The 18,613-nt window shown below is 44.2% G+C and overlaps 1 protein-coding gene across 1 annotated transcript in view; it reads right to left on the bottom strand.

Annotated features, from left to right (window-relative positions):
* Window positions 1-18,613, bottom strand: part of LOC119026173 (FERM, ARHGEF and pleckstrin domain-containing protein 1) — a 65,125-nt gene that overhangs the window by 2,723 nt on the left and 43,789 nt on the right. The window contains exons 8-24 of the mRNA XM_037110335.1: window positions 18,265-18,412; window positions 17,502-17,597; window positions 17,259-17,422; window positions 17,059-17,127; window positions 16,893-16,968; window positions 15,924-16,131; window positions 9,231-9,418; window positions 8,872-8,961; window positions 7,137-7,270; window positions 6,115-6,196; window positions 5,786-6,023; window positions 5,137-5,267; window positions 4,974-5,042; window positions 4,476-4,565; window positions 4,111-4,193; window positions 2,672-2,784; window positions 2,239-2,402 (exon numbers count right to left, since the gene is read on the bottom strand). Coding sequence (XP_036966230.1) covers window positions 2,239-2,402; window positions 2,672-2,784; window positions 4,111-4,193; window positions 4,476-4,565; window positions 4,974-5,042; window positions 5,137-5,267; window positions 5,786-6,023; window positions 6,115-6,196; window positions 7,137-7,270; window positions 8,872-8,961; window positions 9,231-9,418; window positions 15,924-16,131; window positions 16,893-16,968; window positions 17,059-17,127; window positions 17,259-17,422; window positions 17,502-17,597; window positions 18,265-18,412 — 2,143 coding nt within the window. The remainder of the gene's footprint in view (window positions 1-2,238; window positions 2,403-2,671; window positions 2,785-4,110; window positions 4,194-4,475; window positions 4,566-4,973; window positions 5,043-5,136; window positions 5,268-5,785; window positions 6,024-6,114; window positions 6,197-7,136; window positions 7,271-8,871; window positions 8,962-9,230; window positions 9,419-15,923; window positions 16,132-16,892; window positions 16,969-17,058; window positions 17,128-17,258; window positions 17,423-17,501; window positions 17,598-18,264; window positions 18,413-18,613) is intronic.

Genomic DNA, 18,613 nt, shown 5'->3' with positions numbered 1-18,613 from the left:
ACTGTCATCTTGTCCTAGAGTTAATATTATACCCGTTTATTACATATGCTACTGTATACTGGAGTGGACAAATACCTTTTTTTCTGGGTTTGTTTACATATTTTGTTTGGTATTTTAGGAGAGGATATTTATATTAGGACATTTGTATGTTGATGTTTTATTTGCTAAATAGTGGAATATAATACCTGGAATATTTATCGTTTATTACAACTAAATGAAAATTAACCTGAAGAAAAACAACCATACTGACTGACATGTTCTTTAAATACAATGGTCATGACCACTGTAGTTTATAACGCATGAAACATTTATTCATCCACAGCTAAAAGAAAGTCCCCCACAAATGCACCATTTACTCCTGACTGGGAAAAGTGTACAAAATAATAGTGCCCAGCTGTTTTAGGAAATTACTTAGCCTCTTTATAAAACTGAAATTATATGTGTGTGACCTGATTTCGAAGATTTGTATCTTCAGGCTTGTCTTTGACTGACCGACACGGGGTCGGGAAGTCAGGAAGCATTTAGAGATCAACTGACATATTGTTCAGTTATTTCATGGCATTTGTTACCTTATTCATTCAATTTCTGTACTTATTTTGTGCTTCTACACAGGCTGTCAATCTGCTGTTGCTAAGAACTTCTTATAACTTTTATAACCTTGTAACAATATAAAAAGCAATTACAAATAAAGAACTGAGCTGGGAGCAAATTGCAGTGTGTTAGCTCTTGATGATAAGAGCACTTATTTTACTAATTTAATTTGGTTTCTGTAAAACCAACCAATCACTGATCTGTACAGTATGAGGCACCACAGTAACTTCTATTCTTATCTTCCTATGTTGCAGTTTAAGTGGGCCTCTCCTGTCTCCCTGGCTCCTTTACCTCTAGACTCCTGCAGGATTCACTAAAGGAGAGGCTCTGAACACGGTACCAGCAGATAACAGACAGAGGCACTGGTCCCTGGCCACTGGGGGGCCCCACCAGGGGGGCCTTATTCCCACTGACTGGACTAGGGTCCTCTACCACGGAGGAACGCACAGACGCATGGGGAAAAGAGAGAGAGAGAGACAGAAAGAGAAAAAAAAACAGACAGGGAGGGAAGGACAGAAACAAAGAGACTGAGTCGGTGAAACACAGGCATGCAGTGGCAGGGAAAAACGCACGAAGGCCGGCGGTGTGTCCGGGGCAAAGGCTGTGAAGAGGACGTGGTTACAGCTACAGAGGAAGAGCAGAACTAGATCAGAGACAAGGTGTGGAGGGTCCCAAAACAGGATCCGTTCTGTTAGTGTGAGCTGAGGACGTTTATCACATCTACGTACTGCTCTCTCTCTCTCTCTCTCTATTTATAGACAGTCAGAGATTTCAAGTGCCAGGGGAGGAGAAAAGGAACAGAAACAGAAACACACAGGAAAGCCACAGTTTTTAGTTTAGATAAGGACGTCACGCTGGCAACTGTTAGCCAAAAGAAGGACGAGAACAGTATCCTCGCTGCGGCTGCAAATAAACAGAGCAGGTAAACATTCATTTGATGAAGAAAAATCCTTGAGGTTCATCATTTTTTTTGTTTGTTTTTTTGTGTGGAGTTTTTAAAAGGAGCAGTCGAGGACTTTTCATCCATTACTCTTTGTTTTGTTTGTAGTGTGCATGACAGAAGCATGAACGCCTCATTCATATCCTGCCTTGGGTTTCATGCCATTCTGCTGATTGACAGCTGGTGGCAGTAATGCGCAAAAAAACATAGTAATGCGCATAAAAAACACAGCAATGCACCAACAACAGCGCAAAACAGGAAGAATGCTAACTTGCAAACCTGGGTGTAACTGATATATATAGATATATAGATAACTTAAAGGAGCTATATGTGGTTGAATCAAATCACAAAGTGATGAGCCTGTATGAGTATTTTTCAGATTTTTGTCGACCCCTGGTCTTCCACAGGCGTGCAAAAAAGTTTGAAAAAAAACCTAATAATAAAAAGACTGAGTCGGTCAATTCATTCATTATTTAGCTAATCAACCGAATCACTTCTGTTCATTAGCTCACATCAGCAAAAAGTATGCCCTTAAGCATTCATAGTGAGGAATAGTCAGGAGGATGTAGTGCAGCGCAGGAGGATACTGTTCTCACAGAGAGATAATCAAAGTGAATTAAGATACAGCTGACACTCAGACACAGAGAAAGGAAACAGTGAGGCAGGAGGGGAGGGGGCGGGTCTGAGTGCTGAGGTTGGGCCGGTACCTCCACAGCTATGCTAAAGTCCACCATGGACACGCTGGTGTTCCTGTGCCAGCACACGTGCACCATGGTGTTACCACGGTGAGGGGCGGGCCTCTCCAGCGAGGTGTGCGACGCCGTTATGTCGTCCTCAGACTCCGCCTCCACCGTGGAGTCCTCGGGGCATTCTGGGAAAGTCAGGAGGTTGTTACTGCTAGACAATGAGCGGGCTGATGAGGGCAGAGGGGCGCCAAAACACAGACAGTGTCAGTACATCCACAAATCAAACATGGTCCGGTGTAGCTGGGACTTCAATCGGTGTCATTTCTACTCAGAGTGTTTGTATTTTTCTGACAGTTACTGTATATCTTCTGTTGATTTTCCACTTTTTGTCAAACAGCACTACAAACTGAAGTAAACGTTTCATATTCAGCTGTGTGTTCATGCGGTGACTTACTGTTGTCTGTCAGGTTGCTGGTCAGGAGGTTAGGCGAAGGCCCATTGCTGGTTTTTGCCGTCTCTATCGCCACCTTTATGTCCTCCATCCACTTCTCCATCTCTGTGAGTGAACTGGAGAGAAAAATGCACAATGGATTGAAGTGCATCATCAGTCAGTCATCACAGCAGGAAGTCACAAGTTGGATCCATGTTGGTCCAAGTGTTCTGCCAATGATACTTAAAACGTCACAAAGCCACCATCTGCTCTTTGGCGGAAAGCGGATCAGCACAATGTGAGTTTGAAGGCAGGAGAGTCGTTATTTATTATGAAAAATAAAAAAACTTGAAATGCTATGTACAGTGTTATATCATTATTCTTATCATAATTAACAAAGTGTATTGATATAACTATAAATTAATACTAATTATTATTATATGTAATTTATGATTTATGAGGTTCGATTCCAGCATCAACATATCAACTGTAAACAGGTTTGCGTCAAATTACTTTGAAAGATAATCACTCAACAGGAACAAATTACAAGGCAATTTTTAGAATAACGTAATCCATTGGATTACAAAGGAAATGCAATCTGATCTCAATCCTGCCTATGAATTAAAATATGGATTAAATGTGATCACAAACCTTCCCCTTAACATGAGTTATTGTCGTTGGAAACCAGATTGCTGCTTGTGTGAAAGCAACTTTGGGGAAATTAAGTATTTAAGAAACGTGCAGCACTTTTTGCAGCACTCTCAGGCCCTGTCCACACGTACAGAAGAGTTTATTAGCACAAAGCTTTTCCTTTGCATTTTAGTGTTCAGTTTTTATTCTATGTCTGCTCTCTGTGGGGTGGTCTCGTCTGGACGGAAATCATTCTTGTTTTAATCATTGTTTTAGTCATTTCTACCCAAAAATAACCGTGTACATGTGGACAAGGCCTCAGGCTGCAGGTCCAGCCTCGGCCAACCAGAAAGTAGTAGTGGTAGCAGACTGAGAGTCAAAGAGCAGGGGATAGACAGACAGACTGCAAAACAAAACTCTTGAATCTTAAAACCTTTGAGCTCAAAGTGATGACTGAAAGTGACCTAGATAAGTTTCTCAACAGTTCATCAGTTCCTCTCTTCTCTGGAGGACAGCAGCTGGACAGAGGACTTTGTTTAGCAGAAAATGAAAGTAAAATTGAAAGGGAGTGAGTGGAAATTTACTGGACTTTGCTGGAAGTGTGACATGTGTTTGCCAACATTTGTGAGAAACTCAGCTGCATCAGGACTGTCTAATGTCTCCACATGAAATTCCCCGACACACACACACACACACACACACACACACACACACACACACACACACACACACACACACACACACACACACACACACACACACACACAGCCACGTTAGGTTCACTTCAGGCCCAGGTACAAGGCGTCTCGCGCGCTGACATCCACCATTCTCACCTTGCCGCCACCACCACCGACTGCTGCTCTCCGACCAGCGTGAAGGCGTGAGGCACTCCCCACTCATCTTCACTCTCTCTGATCTGGGAGGAGAACACGGAGACACAGAAAAAACATTAGAGAGCGGCAGAATCTAGGACAGCAGCGACCAAAATAGACAGAAAGAGAGAGATGATGAAAGGGAAGTGATGGAGAAGGACATGTGTAGTTGTCCTCAACGTGTGTGTGTGTGTGTGTGTGTTAGGGGGGTAGACGTTGAAAGAGGTGCAGTTCAGCTGTTTGAGGAGGCTCATTTGCAGTAATGACAAACTGGTGACAGCCTGTTTGAAGCATTTCTTGTTGAAGTGAGAGACGCCGAAGCTTACTGTCATGCCATGGAGCGGCAGCTGCCCGTGCACTTTGAACTGATTGGTCGGCGTCATCCCTCGACTCGTGTACAAAATGACGTCGCTGAACTGAAAGGGAAAGAGAACGTGAATGAACAATCATTTAAACCAAATTCAAGGTGGTCGTTGTTTAAATCACATAATTTTACGATCCAATACATTACTCTCAGTCAGCATAAACAACTCATCATAACGACTAGAAAATCTACCCAGAGCTCCATCGTACACAAGCCCCTCTACATTGTTAGTAGCTTGTTTATCCAATTTCCAATAAAACCAAACACACGTGCAAAACACTCGCATGCCATAAGAAAGCTCTGCACAACATGGGTTTGTTTGTTTTTTTTTTAAATCTGCCAACAACTTCTGAGTAAAGTACAGTTGGAAAGGATAAAAGTGTGATTATTTTTCCACTGAGATCACTGGACCGAACAATCAGAATAGCGATATGACCTAATCTCAGAGAGTGGGCGTTACCAGGAAAAACATTCGTTGCTGTAGGCCTTTTCCAGACAGTTTGCTGAGGCAGCCTAACCTGATGAACTCCTGGGGGAGAGAGAGGGGAAAAAAAAAAAAAAAAAAGTCAAAAAGATGACATTTTGAAATTGGATCAGAAAAACCTTCTATGATTTTAACCCACCCGACTGGGGACAACAAGATTGTCAACGCCAATCAAATCCTTCTTGAGCTCGAGAAGCTTCTGGAAGTTCTCCATCTTGATTAGACTCCCCTGGAGCTGCTCCACCACCTCAGACACGTCCGCCAGAGCAGCTACAGACCAACCAGAGAGGGCAGATTATTGGAGATGGACTATCATTGTGCAGCACATGATAACCTATACAGTATGGAGAGGTGAAGTCACGCCCCTCCTGGTTGACATGACACATATGATGTTAAACAGCACATAGTATGGGCTTCTTCTTTGGCATATGTGGAGAAGATTACCAGACCCCCTTAAAATAAAACTTAAATTTGAGGATCGTTGCATTTTTGAGAAACTGTGCTGTAGACAGAAATGCTGTCTTCTACACATTCTACACTATTTGGGCCTACTTGTTAATTCGGCAAACAGTGTATATGAAGATGTTGTTATGTTTGCATACAGAGCGGGTAAGTGAGATCTGATCAGACAAGATCATTCACGAAATGTGTCATGACACATTTAATGCCAGGTGTGAACTGAGGGGATGTAAGCTGTCCACTTGTGATCGGATCACTCGGGTCAGATGGTAAAATCAAATGAGAACGCCCTCAGTGTGCCTCTGTAAACGGTGATCTGAGCGGAGTACCTCTGCAGTCCCTGAAATCCACGTGAGTAGCCGGGTAGTGTTTGCACAGGCGCTCCAGGATCTGCTTGTAGTGGATGAGGCGGTGCAGGGGGCGCAGGATGAAGACGTTCAGGGGGACGTAGCAGACCTTCTGCAGCTCAAAGTCCCGGCAGAGACCCTCCAACCTGCGGGAGGACCTGCACGCCTTCTCCAGCTCCAGCAGGACTTCAGACTGCTTGTGCAGGTTTGCTGTCAAGGGCTGTGGACAAAGTTGCGCTATGGTCACAAAGTGCAAATAAGAGCGTTAGTTAATTCCAGTAATTAGTGACATGTGAGAGTTTGACATAAACCTTCAAGCCTTGAAAGTTCTTCAGCATGACGTCTCCGATGCGCTGGTAGTCTCCTTTTATGTGAGCGTTGGAGCGTCCTTCCCTGAAACAGATTAACATCAGCAGGTTTTTATCTCTCTAATATAATTGAGCCACTGCAGACAGTGAATTAATTGACCGGAGCCAAAAAAAAAAAAAAGAAAAAAAAAAGGCACTTAAAGCTCATTGATTATTCAAATAAGCGTCACCTTATGCAAGAAAAACCCTCACTGAAGTTATAAGGGGCTCTTTAAACATGGAGAAAGTGAGCCACCAGCAGGTGTCTCCCTCGAGCGGGTCTTTCCTCTGACAGGGCGCATGTGGAATGAGCTGCCATTACTGGATTCATTCAGAATATTTATTAATCTGGGACGATTTAGCAGTCCTCATATTATCATGATTATGATTATTCTTAATTTTTGACGGGCAGCTTTCTAATAACGATGGGCGCAACAACAAAGGTGCATCTGTACAATAATATTTGAATATGTAAAGCTATCAAAGAGACACATAGTGATGGATCATTTGCACACACATTTGTATGTGGCTCTCATCAGCAGTCGACGGCAACATCGCTTTCAGTTTTACTTTTAGACTTCTAACGATCACTAGTGGCCAAAACAGGCTTTGAAATAAAAATTATATGTGTGCAGTTAATGGTCGTTAATTCTGACAGGCTGACAGGCTTTATGCATCACTGTCTGCATGTCTCTTTGTGTGTGTGTGTGTGTGTGTGTGTGAGTGTTCAGAGCATCATTAAGGAGATCAGACAGCAGAAACCCACAGGCAGGAAAAGGCCAGACTGTGGAGCAGCGCAGTGGTTTCACCATGGAAACAATAACTCCTCAGGTCATCTAAAGACCGGGTCGGCCCCTCGGACTAAATACCAATAAAACTCATTAAAAGTGGGGGGTGGGAGCTTGTGATGTATCGGAGCGCACTGGGCACGGTCTCGACCCTGCAGGGTCTACTTGGAGGGAGTCTGGAGGCGAAACGAGTCTCACCACAGGGCCAGCCGCTGCTCCACCTCCCTGAGAAAACCTGTGTGGAACTTGTGCAGAGGCTCGAAGGAGGAGAAGACGGTGTCCTTCAGAGAGTCCGGGGTCGCCTCATCCTGTCCTACGGCGTTCTGGAAAGACTGAGGACACAAAAGCACACAGGGCTCAAGCAACAGGGGGAAAAAATGTTGATTTAATTAAGACATAAAGATGCTGCACCGCCACAGAAACATTACATCACTGAGTTAATAACCCCAAGTGAGGCTGGTGAAGCATTTTTCTGTCCGACCCCAACTCAGTTAATGTGAGTTTGTGTTACCATGTCACCCAGTTGTTACTATGGTTACAGCTTGCCGGTTCACCCTGACTACAGACATTTACAGTTTAGAGTGTTACAGTTTACTGTGAAACGATATTTTTCCACGCACACATAAAACAAAAGTTTGCCTATTCCCTTCACTAAAAGAAGTAGAGAGCACCATGTCAGCTGCTATGACTGTCCCCGACTCACACCTGGACATCATTTCTAAAGTTTAGTCCGAACAGTACGCCGTTATAGTGCTCTCCTCAAGGCCACCAGACTCCACTGACAAAATCAGTAATTTTACTTTCAAGATCAACATAAAACATGCTTGATTCAAACTCATTCTGCTTTTCCAACAATAATCACCAACTCTGACAGAGTTAGATGTCTGCTTTCATTACGAATATATTCAGCTTGGTAAGGAGCTGATTTTCTGCTCTCAAGCCTGTTTTGTGAAAAGTTTCTCGGACTGTTCAGGATTGTAGGAGCGACACTGATCAATGCTGTGTTAATGCAGATTGCCCCTGGGTGCTGCCAGCAGACCTGTCTGTGGTTTTTGCTGCTGTGCTTGATTCTTTTGATGTCTCTTAAAGCCGCTAATTGCCCGAGGACAAATTGAACCATCAATAGCCAATCACTCCCAACACTGTCGTTCCATTTAGTCGGACCAAAGTCAAACGTTGCATGTGGCCACGGCGGAGACAGGAAAACAGCCCCGTTCCGCTGACGTGATGGGAAACAGAAGTGAGTTTTAAGAGAAGCGAGCATCTTAGAAGGGCTTGAGAAGAAGCGCCAGCTGTTGTTCGGATGACTTCACCCCAAACGGCAGCACCAACCAGTGTATGGGAAGAAGAGGAGGGGGTAAAAGAGAGTGAGAGAGAGCGCGCACACACACACCAGGCACAGCTGTAAAAAGAACGAGGACACAAGCCAACCCAAATATTTATGAGTTGTGTGAAAGGCTCTGAAGAGAAGAGCTGCAGCCTTTAAAAGCACCGGTGAAGAGGAGCGATGCTTTCTTTCTCATCCTCCTCGTTTCGCCGCTGACGCAGCTTTAATATCCTGTTTTCTGCCCATTTGAGATATTATCGGATGACGCGGCGTCCACATGCTCAGCCAGGGAGAAATCCAACAGTACACACTGAAATAGAGAACATGCGGCTAAATCCATCTCCTTAAACACAAACACAGTTTAGTATTCACAGCCTCGAGTGAAGCAGATAAATACGTTTCAGAGCGCGAGTGTGGGGAATGAATAAAAAATGAAATGGCATCTGCCAGAATATCCCTGTGTCACTGCCTGACTCTGTGTTTTGGCGGGCGCTCTGCAACCGAGCAGCTAAGCGGAATAATCAATGTTTTCTCCCCAGAGGACAGCACAGGGGAAAACAAACAAGAGGAGCAAGCGTGCTGGCGGGCGGACTTGGCTTTTCTTACCACGGTCACCACCTCCAGGTCCTTCAGATACGTCCTCTCTGTGGTCAGCAGCTCCTTGGCGATGAAGTAGGCCCGGTCTGTGGGGAACCTCTGCAAAGAAAATCGCGACTGTGAGGGGAGAAACAGCTGAAATGTACCCAACCACGGGCAAAAACCAACTAGCGTTTGGTGTTTTATCAGCTGTTTCCTTCTCTAACCTAAAAAATGCTCAGCTTCAGTCCCTGTGGAGAGTTATTCAGGACGGGTCATCTAGGTCCAACGTTATTTCGAGCATGTTACAGTTGTTGTTCCAGCGAAAAATCCTTAAAAACTAACCGGTGCAACAGAACAATGTTCGATCCACTGACTGAATCACAAACCTTCCTCCGGACCTCGTCTTCGTCGTCAGTGCGAACGCTGCAGGCGTCGTTGAGCAGCGGGCTGGTGAGGGGCGAAGGCTGCCGGCCGTCTGGACTGTGGCTGCACAGCTCCAGTGACTTCTGGCCGTTCACCATGCCGTGGGAGTGACCAGAGGACGCCGACAGGTGAGGGCTGTTGGACCCCACTCCTGCAACGGGTCGTCCAGGAACCCGAAGCGAGGGGAGAGAAAGAAAAAGTGAGTTATTCATATCAAAGTAAAGTGCCAAAGCACATTCTTATTCCAATATTCCTAATTCAAAATGAGTTTGGTGTGTAGTGGTAATTAATATGAATCCAGGGGTATAATAAGTTACAGAAAAGTAGATGATTACTCACAGAATTTATTGGTTGATTGACCAAAAACTAATTCAGCACCAATTATGAAAATCCAGTAATCCTTTATGTTGTTTTTTTTAAGCAAATGCTCCAAATGTTCTCTGGTTCTCTGTTTTTTATCACTGCGGACTGAATATCTTTGGATTTTGGGCTGTTGGCTTGACTGCAGCTGCAATTATTAGTAGATTAAACGATTAGTCAGCTGAAAGAAAATGCATTGAAAACTGTTTTTCAAGTGAAAACGTTAAATATTTGCTGGTGTCAGCTTCTTAAATGAAAGGATTTGGTGATTTTCTTTATTTATGACAGAAAATAAAGCGCCTTTGGGTTTTGGACTGAGAGAAGCACACTCACATTTTATTTTACATTTCATAGACTAAATGATTAACAGATTAACTGAGAAAATAAACAGCAGATTAATGGATAATGAAATAATCGTTACTTGCAGCCAAACAAAAGAAGACATTCAAAGACATTTAAAGGGTAACTCTGCCAGCTCTACACATTAAAGTGTGTTCACAGGTCCTGGGGAGAACTACTGCATATGTAAATAAAGTTGTGTGAAGCCTTTTGTGGCCAGAGAAAGCTGCATTTATTTTGATAATTTGCCTCCTGTGATGTCACTTCAGCATTGTGGGTAATGTAGGCACCAGTTACTTAAAAGAAAGAGGAAACATGGAATAGAAAAAGGTGCTCTGGTCATTTGTTTCTAAACTGTCCAACAGTGTCACAAGAGGTAAATGCAGACCAGTGGACTGCTTCTCAAAACCTGGTGCCTAAATGACCCACAATGCAACTTTGCCGCTGAGTGCCATTGGCGGCAGTTCATCGGATTAAAAGCAGCTTCCTCCAGAGCTACAAAAGGCTTTATGCTGCTTTTTCACACATGCAGTCGTACTCCCCAAGACCTGCAAACACACATTAACGTGTCATCAATTCATCATCGTTGTCATCATCCAGTGAGAAACTATCCAGGCTATAGTGAAGTATTTGGAGTATTTACAAACACACTTCGACCCTGGATCAGAGTCTTCTTCTGCCACACAGGAAAATCTAAAGAAGTATATCCGGGGGATCCGCCTGCAGAGAATGAAATATCAGCCATGACTCACTCTACAGTCCAGACAGCTCTGGCAGTCAATCAATACACAAGCTAAGACGCATATTGCAGGACCATCAAGAGGAATCGCTTACTTAGTGTCATCTCACTGGGTATTACTTTCTATGTTTTAGCTGCAACCCGCCCACCTCTCTCTCTGCTGTCCTCTGATGTGTCGACACAAACACAACAGTGATCACACGCGCGCACGCACACACCAGTGGTTGCAACAAGCTCGACAACACTACTCTACAGAGGGAAGGAGTGGAAACCGAGGTGTGCATCTACAAGATCACTACCAGTGACAGCGGAAAAGAAATGTCAGACACTCACCAACCAGCACCACAGAACTACAGGAGGGATGAAGGGGGAAGTGTCTTATACCTACGACAAGCACCAGGCAACAGCTTCTGAGGTAAAGAAGATTCAGAAAATCTCACGTCGTGAAGGTCATCTTTATTGACTCTAAAATTACATATATACAGCGTGAAAGTGAATATAAATCTTAAGAAAAGCAGCATTAAAAGGTGAGAGCCAGGTGAGCGCCTGGAGGAACAGCGTGAGTGAGAGACAGAAAAGGAAGAAGAAGTGCGAATTCATGCAGTTTTCTAGTCCTGACCTAATATTCAACATGAAACAGATCTTTATGTATGTTCAGGTTTTGTATAAACAGCATCGTGACACTTTCATGATTTTGTTTTTGCAGCACTGAAAAAGTCACTTGGTAATGAGGAAACATATGCATTATTCAGCCCATGAATACAAATCAGTTTTTTTTCACATCAGTTAACTTGTAACGGTGACACAGCGAGCCGGAGAGAAACTCACTATATTAAAATGCTGTTTTAAAATCCAGTCCCTAATCTTGCTGCATGATTTCCTAGTCTTAAAAATCTGCTCTAACATCACATTCTCCAGTTAAGCTAAATTATGAAATTACAGTAAAGCAACTGACATTAGAGTACACGCAGAGATCAGTCAGGGCAGAACAGCATGAGGTGCAGTAGGGATGAGCAAGTGTCTGGTAGAGATAATGTACTTTTCGCGAGCGTGAGCAAAATGTGTCAACATCCGTGCTTCTGATAAAAGAAAATCCTCATTGGGTTGAAAACTTAAAGGTACAATTTGTAAGAAAGTTGATTTTTGAGTCTCATTCCCAACTTGTCAAATACTGATGCTTCTAGATTGTGGGTCGGGTCGGCCGCCATCATCCCAAAGCATTATTATTTGAAAAGTTGGGAATTCTTACAAATCACACCTTTAACTTTATAATAAACCTGATCCGTCAATAGTTGTCTTACTCTTCTGATCATGTTATTGATCGGAAGCTCAATTCTGGGGATGTTCTATAAATAGTTTTCTAATGAATAATAAGGATAATAGCCTCCGACCAACATATATCAATTTCAGTCTTTAACAATTTTGGAGAAGCCAAACCCACTTGTGGTTTAAACGCCACCCACTTCTGCTTCAAGCCCCGCCCATTCCAAGTACAGCTACGGATCACTTAACGGCGTTCTCGCTCATCCCTAATGTGCACCACGCTTCAGTCCTGCCTAGGAAACACCGTGAAGAGACCTTGAGACCCACAGACCTTGAGCCAAGCCAACATGTTAGATGGTTTGGAGTTAAATGATCAAAAGTGCAGACTGGTGTTTGCTATCTGCTCTAAATGAATTAGTCTTTATAGGGCCGGAAGTCATTCCACTTCTGTGGCAGGGCTTTTTGTACAGGGCTCCCTCACACTGCAGTGATCCAGTGACTGTAACAAAGAACCATGTCTTCTTGATGCCAGTGCATGTTTCTCATTTTTGCACTGACAATGCGCATGGCGCACGCACAGCACATTTCTTCAGGATGTTTCTTTAACATCGTGCTTTTTGAAAGTTTTTACTTGCTCATACTTTGCTTGTCATTATGACTATCAATTCTACTTTAATTTAACATTTACCTGGAAATTTTTCTTGTTTAAAGTCTAGTGAGAGCATTTTTTTTAACCTCCTTTCTTTTGTTGGGACATTTTCATTAACGAATAGCTGACAGTAGGCTCGATATGAATCAAAGGTCCGTGGACACTGTGGTTTGTGTATGGATAGAGGTTCCAACTGTGGTTCTAATGCTGTCTTATTTTATGTTAAATTACAGAAACAACTGGGAGTGAGCCATAACATTTAAAGCAACATTATGCAGAAATTAGCAACCTTTGCATTTTAGCCACCCCCCAACAGTTTCTGAGTGCAACACCACTGTTGTAAACACAAAACCCAGGTGTGTAACAATTATTCATACGTAATGTAGGTGCTAACTACAAACAACACTCGTCACGTCATAACAATGTCATGAGTTGAAAACTTGCATGTTATTGTAAACACGTTTGTTTGCCCTCTCACTGAAGTTACACAGTGCAGAAACAAGTGATACGTTGCTATAAGTAACAAATGATTTTGAAATCCAAAACAGATCAGTAATTCAAAAGGCTAATCACGACTTGATATCAATCCGGCCCACATAGAATCAAACTAAAATCTCTCTGTGGATAAGATGCTTGACATCAATGCTTAAAATGTCTGGGAGCGCTGCTACAGCAGTCGACAGTGACGGATGAGCCAAGAGACTCAGAGCTTTGAGGTGTTGCCCTTAAACTGCCTTTCACACATAGAGTACACACACACAGTTACTAAACCCTGGCGCTATTTTCCCGCATATTCCCAAGCTCCTGTCATCCTTAACCTGATGTTGTATCTGCTCCGGAATAATTAACTGTTCGCTGGATCACTGCAGAGAAGGGGAACCCAGATACTGGTTAATCTCTCCACCGTACAGACTGTAGCAAGTGACAGAACAGGTTTAACATGCAGTCAAAGCTGGAGGGGGGGGACAGAAAAAGAGGTGACAGTTTCATGCCGACAGACACGTGCTTACATTGAACAAAGAAAAGGAAAATAAAAGAAAGAACAGAAATGCGACATAAAGAAACAAAACAAACATTATGGCAGAAGTGCAAAAGAAAAAGTGAAATAAGTGACCAGAAATAAAAGTGCGGTGCAATTTTCTCAAGACCGAGAACTTTTCAATCTTTGGAAAAATCGTGAGTTTTGTGGACACAAAAGCTGTTGGAGGACGTAGGTTTATACCAAATGACTGCCAAAGACCATGAGCCAAGGGGGGGAACGTCACGGGCGAGCATAAGAGCCGTGAACAGCCGCGGAGTGGCTATACTAACACTGCATCAGGCATTTACCTTCGCCGTAGCCTGACCAAACCGCTGCTGCAGCTACCCATCACCGTCAGAAACCATCCACAAACATACTGTGCGGTCATATTTACTCCTGTTGCTGTTTTTCTCGCCGCCTTTGTGAGCAAAACACGACAGGCAAACGGATGATTCCGTTTCAAGTTAGCAAAGAGCAAAAGCAACTGTAAACATAAACAGTACTGAATACCAAATCAGACGTTCAAATTGGTATCTGCAGCATATTAATTGGTTTCCACGGGGAGCGCTTTGGACAGAGCTGACTACTCTCGCAACAATCACAAGTCAGGTGCAGCATCAAGAGCGTCAACAGATCAAACAAGACGGCAGGACCACTCCAAGTAAACGCCTGCAAGTCCAACGATTACTGCCACAGTTATACACTGTGGGCTACACAAAGAACATAGAATGACTTCAAAGTGTTTAATGCAGAAGAATGCACAGAATTGTAACCAATTAATCGGCCTGATGGAGAACAGAAAAGTCTACCTATCATAATGAACTGTGTGCTTCCCTATAGGAGATCATAAGGCATCTGAGACAAGCGTTCAACGACCCACGCTGTTAAAGACTTCAACATCCAGTGAATGCAAAGAAATGTGAGAAAACGTGCATCCGGAACAATTAATTCTCTTTTGATCATCCTCACAAACAGAGCCAATAATCCTCTGCAGCCTCTGCAGTTTTCTATTAATTACAGTTAGAGTTAAATCCTAACATGGCACTTGTGTGTTTCTGCAGGGATGCGCTGATGCAATCAAAGAAGAGGGAGGTTGAAAGATAAAACTTCCCCGATGCGACAAACGGGACAACTCTGAAAGGATGCCCTCCGTCGTGAAAACTTGAAAAAGGGAAGCTGATGCCGGGCACAGAAAGAAAATGGTCTGTGGCCCACTGAACACTGCTTTTCTTCCACTACCTGGACCCAAACCAAACCCTTCAAATTGTCCTGTGGAGAACCTCTCTAACAGCTGAAAATCTGTCCACCATCATCATCACTGAAGGCATGGCACCCGTCCTCATCCGCCTCCTCGTCCAGCTGGAGGCTGCCAAAGGAAAACTTGTTCCTGGGGATGGGGGAAGTGGAATTGGCTTCCACTGAATTACCAAACACGGGGCTGCTGCAGTTGCCCCTGCTAGTCTCCACCTCGGACTCACTAGACTCTGAACCACTTGTGTTGGTGCAGTCATTCATCTGAACTGCTCCCACATGCCTGACACCTGCATGCCCTAAGCGCTTATGCCCCGGACTGGCCCTGGACCTGCCCGGCGCTGAGAGGCCATTGGCGACCATGCGGCGCTCCAGAGCGGCCATACGTTCAGCCCGAGACAGGACGGGACGAGACTCGTGGACAGGACGTGATCCGTGCCCTGGGGAGGATGCTCCCTGGTTTGGGTCTGCGTCAGAGTGGTGGGGTGCTTTAGAGGGCTTTTGTGAGTGAAAGGAGCGACTCGGGATGGGCGAGTATCTGCCTTCGTCGAAGTGAAGGAGTGAAGGGCTGTAGCCGTTCTGCTCGGCATACCCGACAGAGCCTGACTGATGGTATGTCTCCATGGTGGGACTGGGGGCGACGCTCCTTGAACTCACATGCTGGACTGTGAGAGGGCTGCTGCAGTGCCTCTCTCTATTAAAGGAACTTGGGTCTACCATACTGCTACAGACAGGACTCTGGTCAACCTTTTGGTACGACTGCCTGGAAGAACTGTCCAACTCCTGGCTCATGTTGAACAACTGCCTAGAAGAGGAAGGGGACTCCCTGTACTGCATCTTACCAAGAAAGTGCTCCTGCTGTGCCTGCAGAGGCCCGTTTATACTAGAGCCAGAGCCACGACGGAGCTGCTCCCTAGAACCTTGATTCAATCTTCTAGTGTGGTCCCTGCTCAGAGTATATTCACTATCTAAAGCACTGCAGTCAATGTAGGGGACAGAAGAGCAGCTGCCTCTGGGAGACAGAGATGTTGGACCTGTACTCAGATGTTCTGGATGAGTCTGTCTTGTCGAGCCTCGTCTGTCCTCCGTCCTGGACACGGAGCCCTTTCTATCATCGTGGCCATTTCTGTGATGAGACGGGCTCGCCCTTGTTATCCTCGAGCACGACGGGTCTTCTGCGCTCACCAACGCCGACTCTTTCCAATGGCGTCGGGGAGGAGAGTCTATTCCGGGAGCACCAATCTGACAGAAAGAGAAAGCGGCAGATAATTACTGAGGAGTTCAATTTATTCATGCCTATGTTTGATTTGATTATAATTATTATCTACAAGCTGGTGATCTGAATTAATTCTGTCTGACTTGACGGAAGCCTGCAGAGTTTTTGACCACCTGTGGGGTCATGTTGCATTGTTTTGATGAAAGGGCTTGTTGCACAGGAACATGCGTATGTGCACAGCGGTGTCACAATCCTTATTCCAGCTGTCATGGTGAGTGTCCATAGCACTGGGGGAATCAGGGGAGTTGCTGAAACCGTACTTTTGAATCAAATTTGATGCATCCTGGCACTATTTTAGCCAGGACCTCCAAATGTCGATCGGCCGAGTGATACATTTTGGATTCAGCATTTACTGAATGTTCAGTTTTTGGTAAAAAAATAAATAAATAAATAAATAAAAAATCCCCCATTGTGTAAAGTGAGATGAACCACAACATCAACAGGTACTTTGGAATCTGAGTTTTTCTGATATTTTAACACCTGCAGTTTTCAATACTTTTTTTGTAATTTCTTGTTGTGACTTTTCTTAATTGCATCCTCATCCTGCACGTAATATTTTGCTATTCAGTAAAAATTCTATTGTCTTTGGTGAGAAACATTCAATGTTGAGTAACTGGAAGAAAACTTGACTTGTTACCACTGAGGCTTAACGGAAGCAACAATATGATGACCATGATGAGATTTCTAAGGTGCGGCTAAATGCCATCTGTAAAACGGAGACACTCACTTCTGTCGGCACTTCATGGTGGCGTGGAGAAGGCAACGGTGACAGGCGACTGTTGTGTTGGACCCGGCTGTGTTTCCTGGGCAGACAGGATGTTGAAGGTCAGTGTTATACACTCCGAGCACCCCTCGCCTAGACCAAATGTGTCAAACGTGTCGGCAGCCTTTACCTTTCAAACGGGATCTTTTTAAACTCGGACTCCTTCACGTAATCCATCACCTGCTTCTGTGTGCGACCGCTGCAGAGACAAGTACAGGAGAGATGATAATGAGCTATTCTGGGAGAGCCGGGTCGGACTGTTAAGGGACGGGGGAGACGCTGCAGTCCTGATAGACGGAGAGCAGCTTCATGATACAAACTCTCTCTGACCTGAATCTGAAGGAGGAGCCTCGTGTGAAGAGCACGGGTTTGGGTTTGGGCTTAGGTTCCTCAAAGAGGCGGAAGAAGGCGTGGTACTCGACACAGATCTTCCAGAAGACTTTACAGCAGTCTCTGCTGCCCATCAGAAACTCCAGAGTGTCCTGATATGAACTCTGGGGGACATGTAAAAACACACCTCAGGCACCGAACACTGATGGGTTTTATATCTGTCAGCTTGATTCAGGGACTCACATTTAGGTCTGGCCTCAGCTTGATGAGGAAGCGTTTCCTCTTGAAGCTCAGCTTGCGCACTTTAGACCAGTTGAAGGCGTTAATCTTTGTGTGTCCCTGCAGTGACAGAAAACAAATGAACCTTTAGAGCTCAATCTTAAAAGGGACAGTTCGCCCCAAAATCAAAAATACTCATTCCCCTTCTCAGTAGGGCTTTTATTTTTTACTATTGTTTTTTTACTATTGTTTGATTGCGAGTTGTCAAGGAATTTCTTTTTGTTCGTATTACCACGCAGATGGAAGTGTGCATCTCCTCATGGACAGGGACTAGCTAGCTAACTAAGGTAACTTCGTAAAGGATGATGCCGTGATTGTTTACAACAGTAGTAGATGCAAATTTCTTCTATGCCGTGATACAGTGAGAAAATAGTTCCCATGTGAAACTGCTCACAACAATGTTGGACTTTCCACTATATTTTTTTGCTTTGAGCACCACTAGCCAGGCGCCATCTAGTATCCATTATATAACAGAGAAGCAGACATTTTTATGGCCAATATCTCAAAAAACCTGTGACTCACATCAAACTAATACAGATGGATTTAATAGGTCTACAGGTAAGAAAAACATATATTTTTGATATCAATGTGAACTTTTACTTTATAATATGCTGATGTTACTAAAGCACAAATGAACACCTACAAAGTTTTCCTCATCACATCTGTATCATGCCAAAGACGTCTGACACCAACCATCATTAAACACAGCAAGCGTTGACCCACAAACCTGAAACACCAGGACGCCAGTGTGCGCAACAGCCAGGCTTAGCCTCGTGCCTTCACGATCCTTGGCAGGGTGGAGACGAATCCCGTACATCTCCAACCGGCGCGCCACCTCGAGTAACTGATAATCTGATTCTGCTGGTGTTTGACCTCTGGTGACGCAAAACACAAGATAACCAGATAAAGAATGAGGACGGCGGTATTTCATATTTTCATTTGTATTCATGACAATCCCCAAAGCTGGATGTAATTCATCAAATTGTGTAATTTACCTTAATTAAACATCATAGAAACACACACACAAACAAGCGACTTTGCTTTAAAAACTCTCTTGAGGGCCAAATGTGAATTAA

The sequence above is a fragment of the Acanthopagrus latus genome, chromosome 9 (assembly GCF_904848185.1).
Source record: "Acanthopagrus latus isolate v.2019 chromosome 9, fAcaLat1.1, whole genome shotgun sequence".
Lineage (NCBI taxonomy): Eukaryota > Metazoa > Chordata > Actinopteri > Spariformes > Sparidae > Acanthopagrus > Acanthopagrus latus.
The sequence above is the reverse complement of the archived record's forward strand: the minus strand, read 5'-3'. Positions and strand labels throughout refer to the sequence as shown.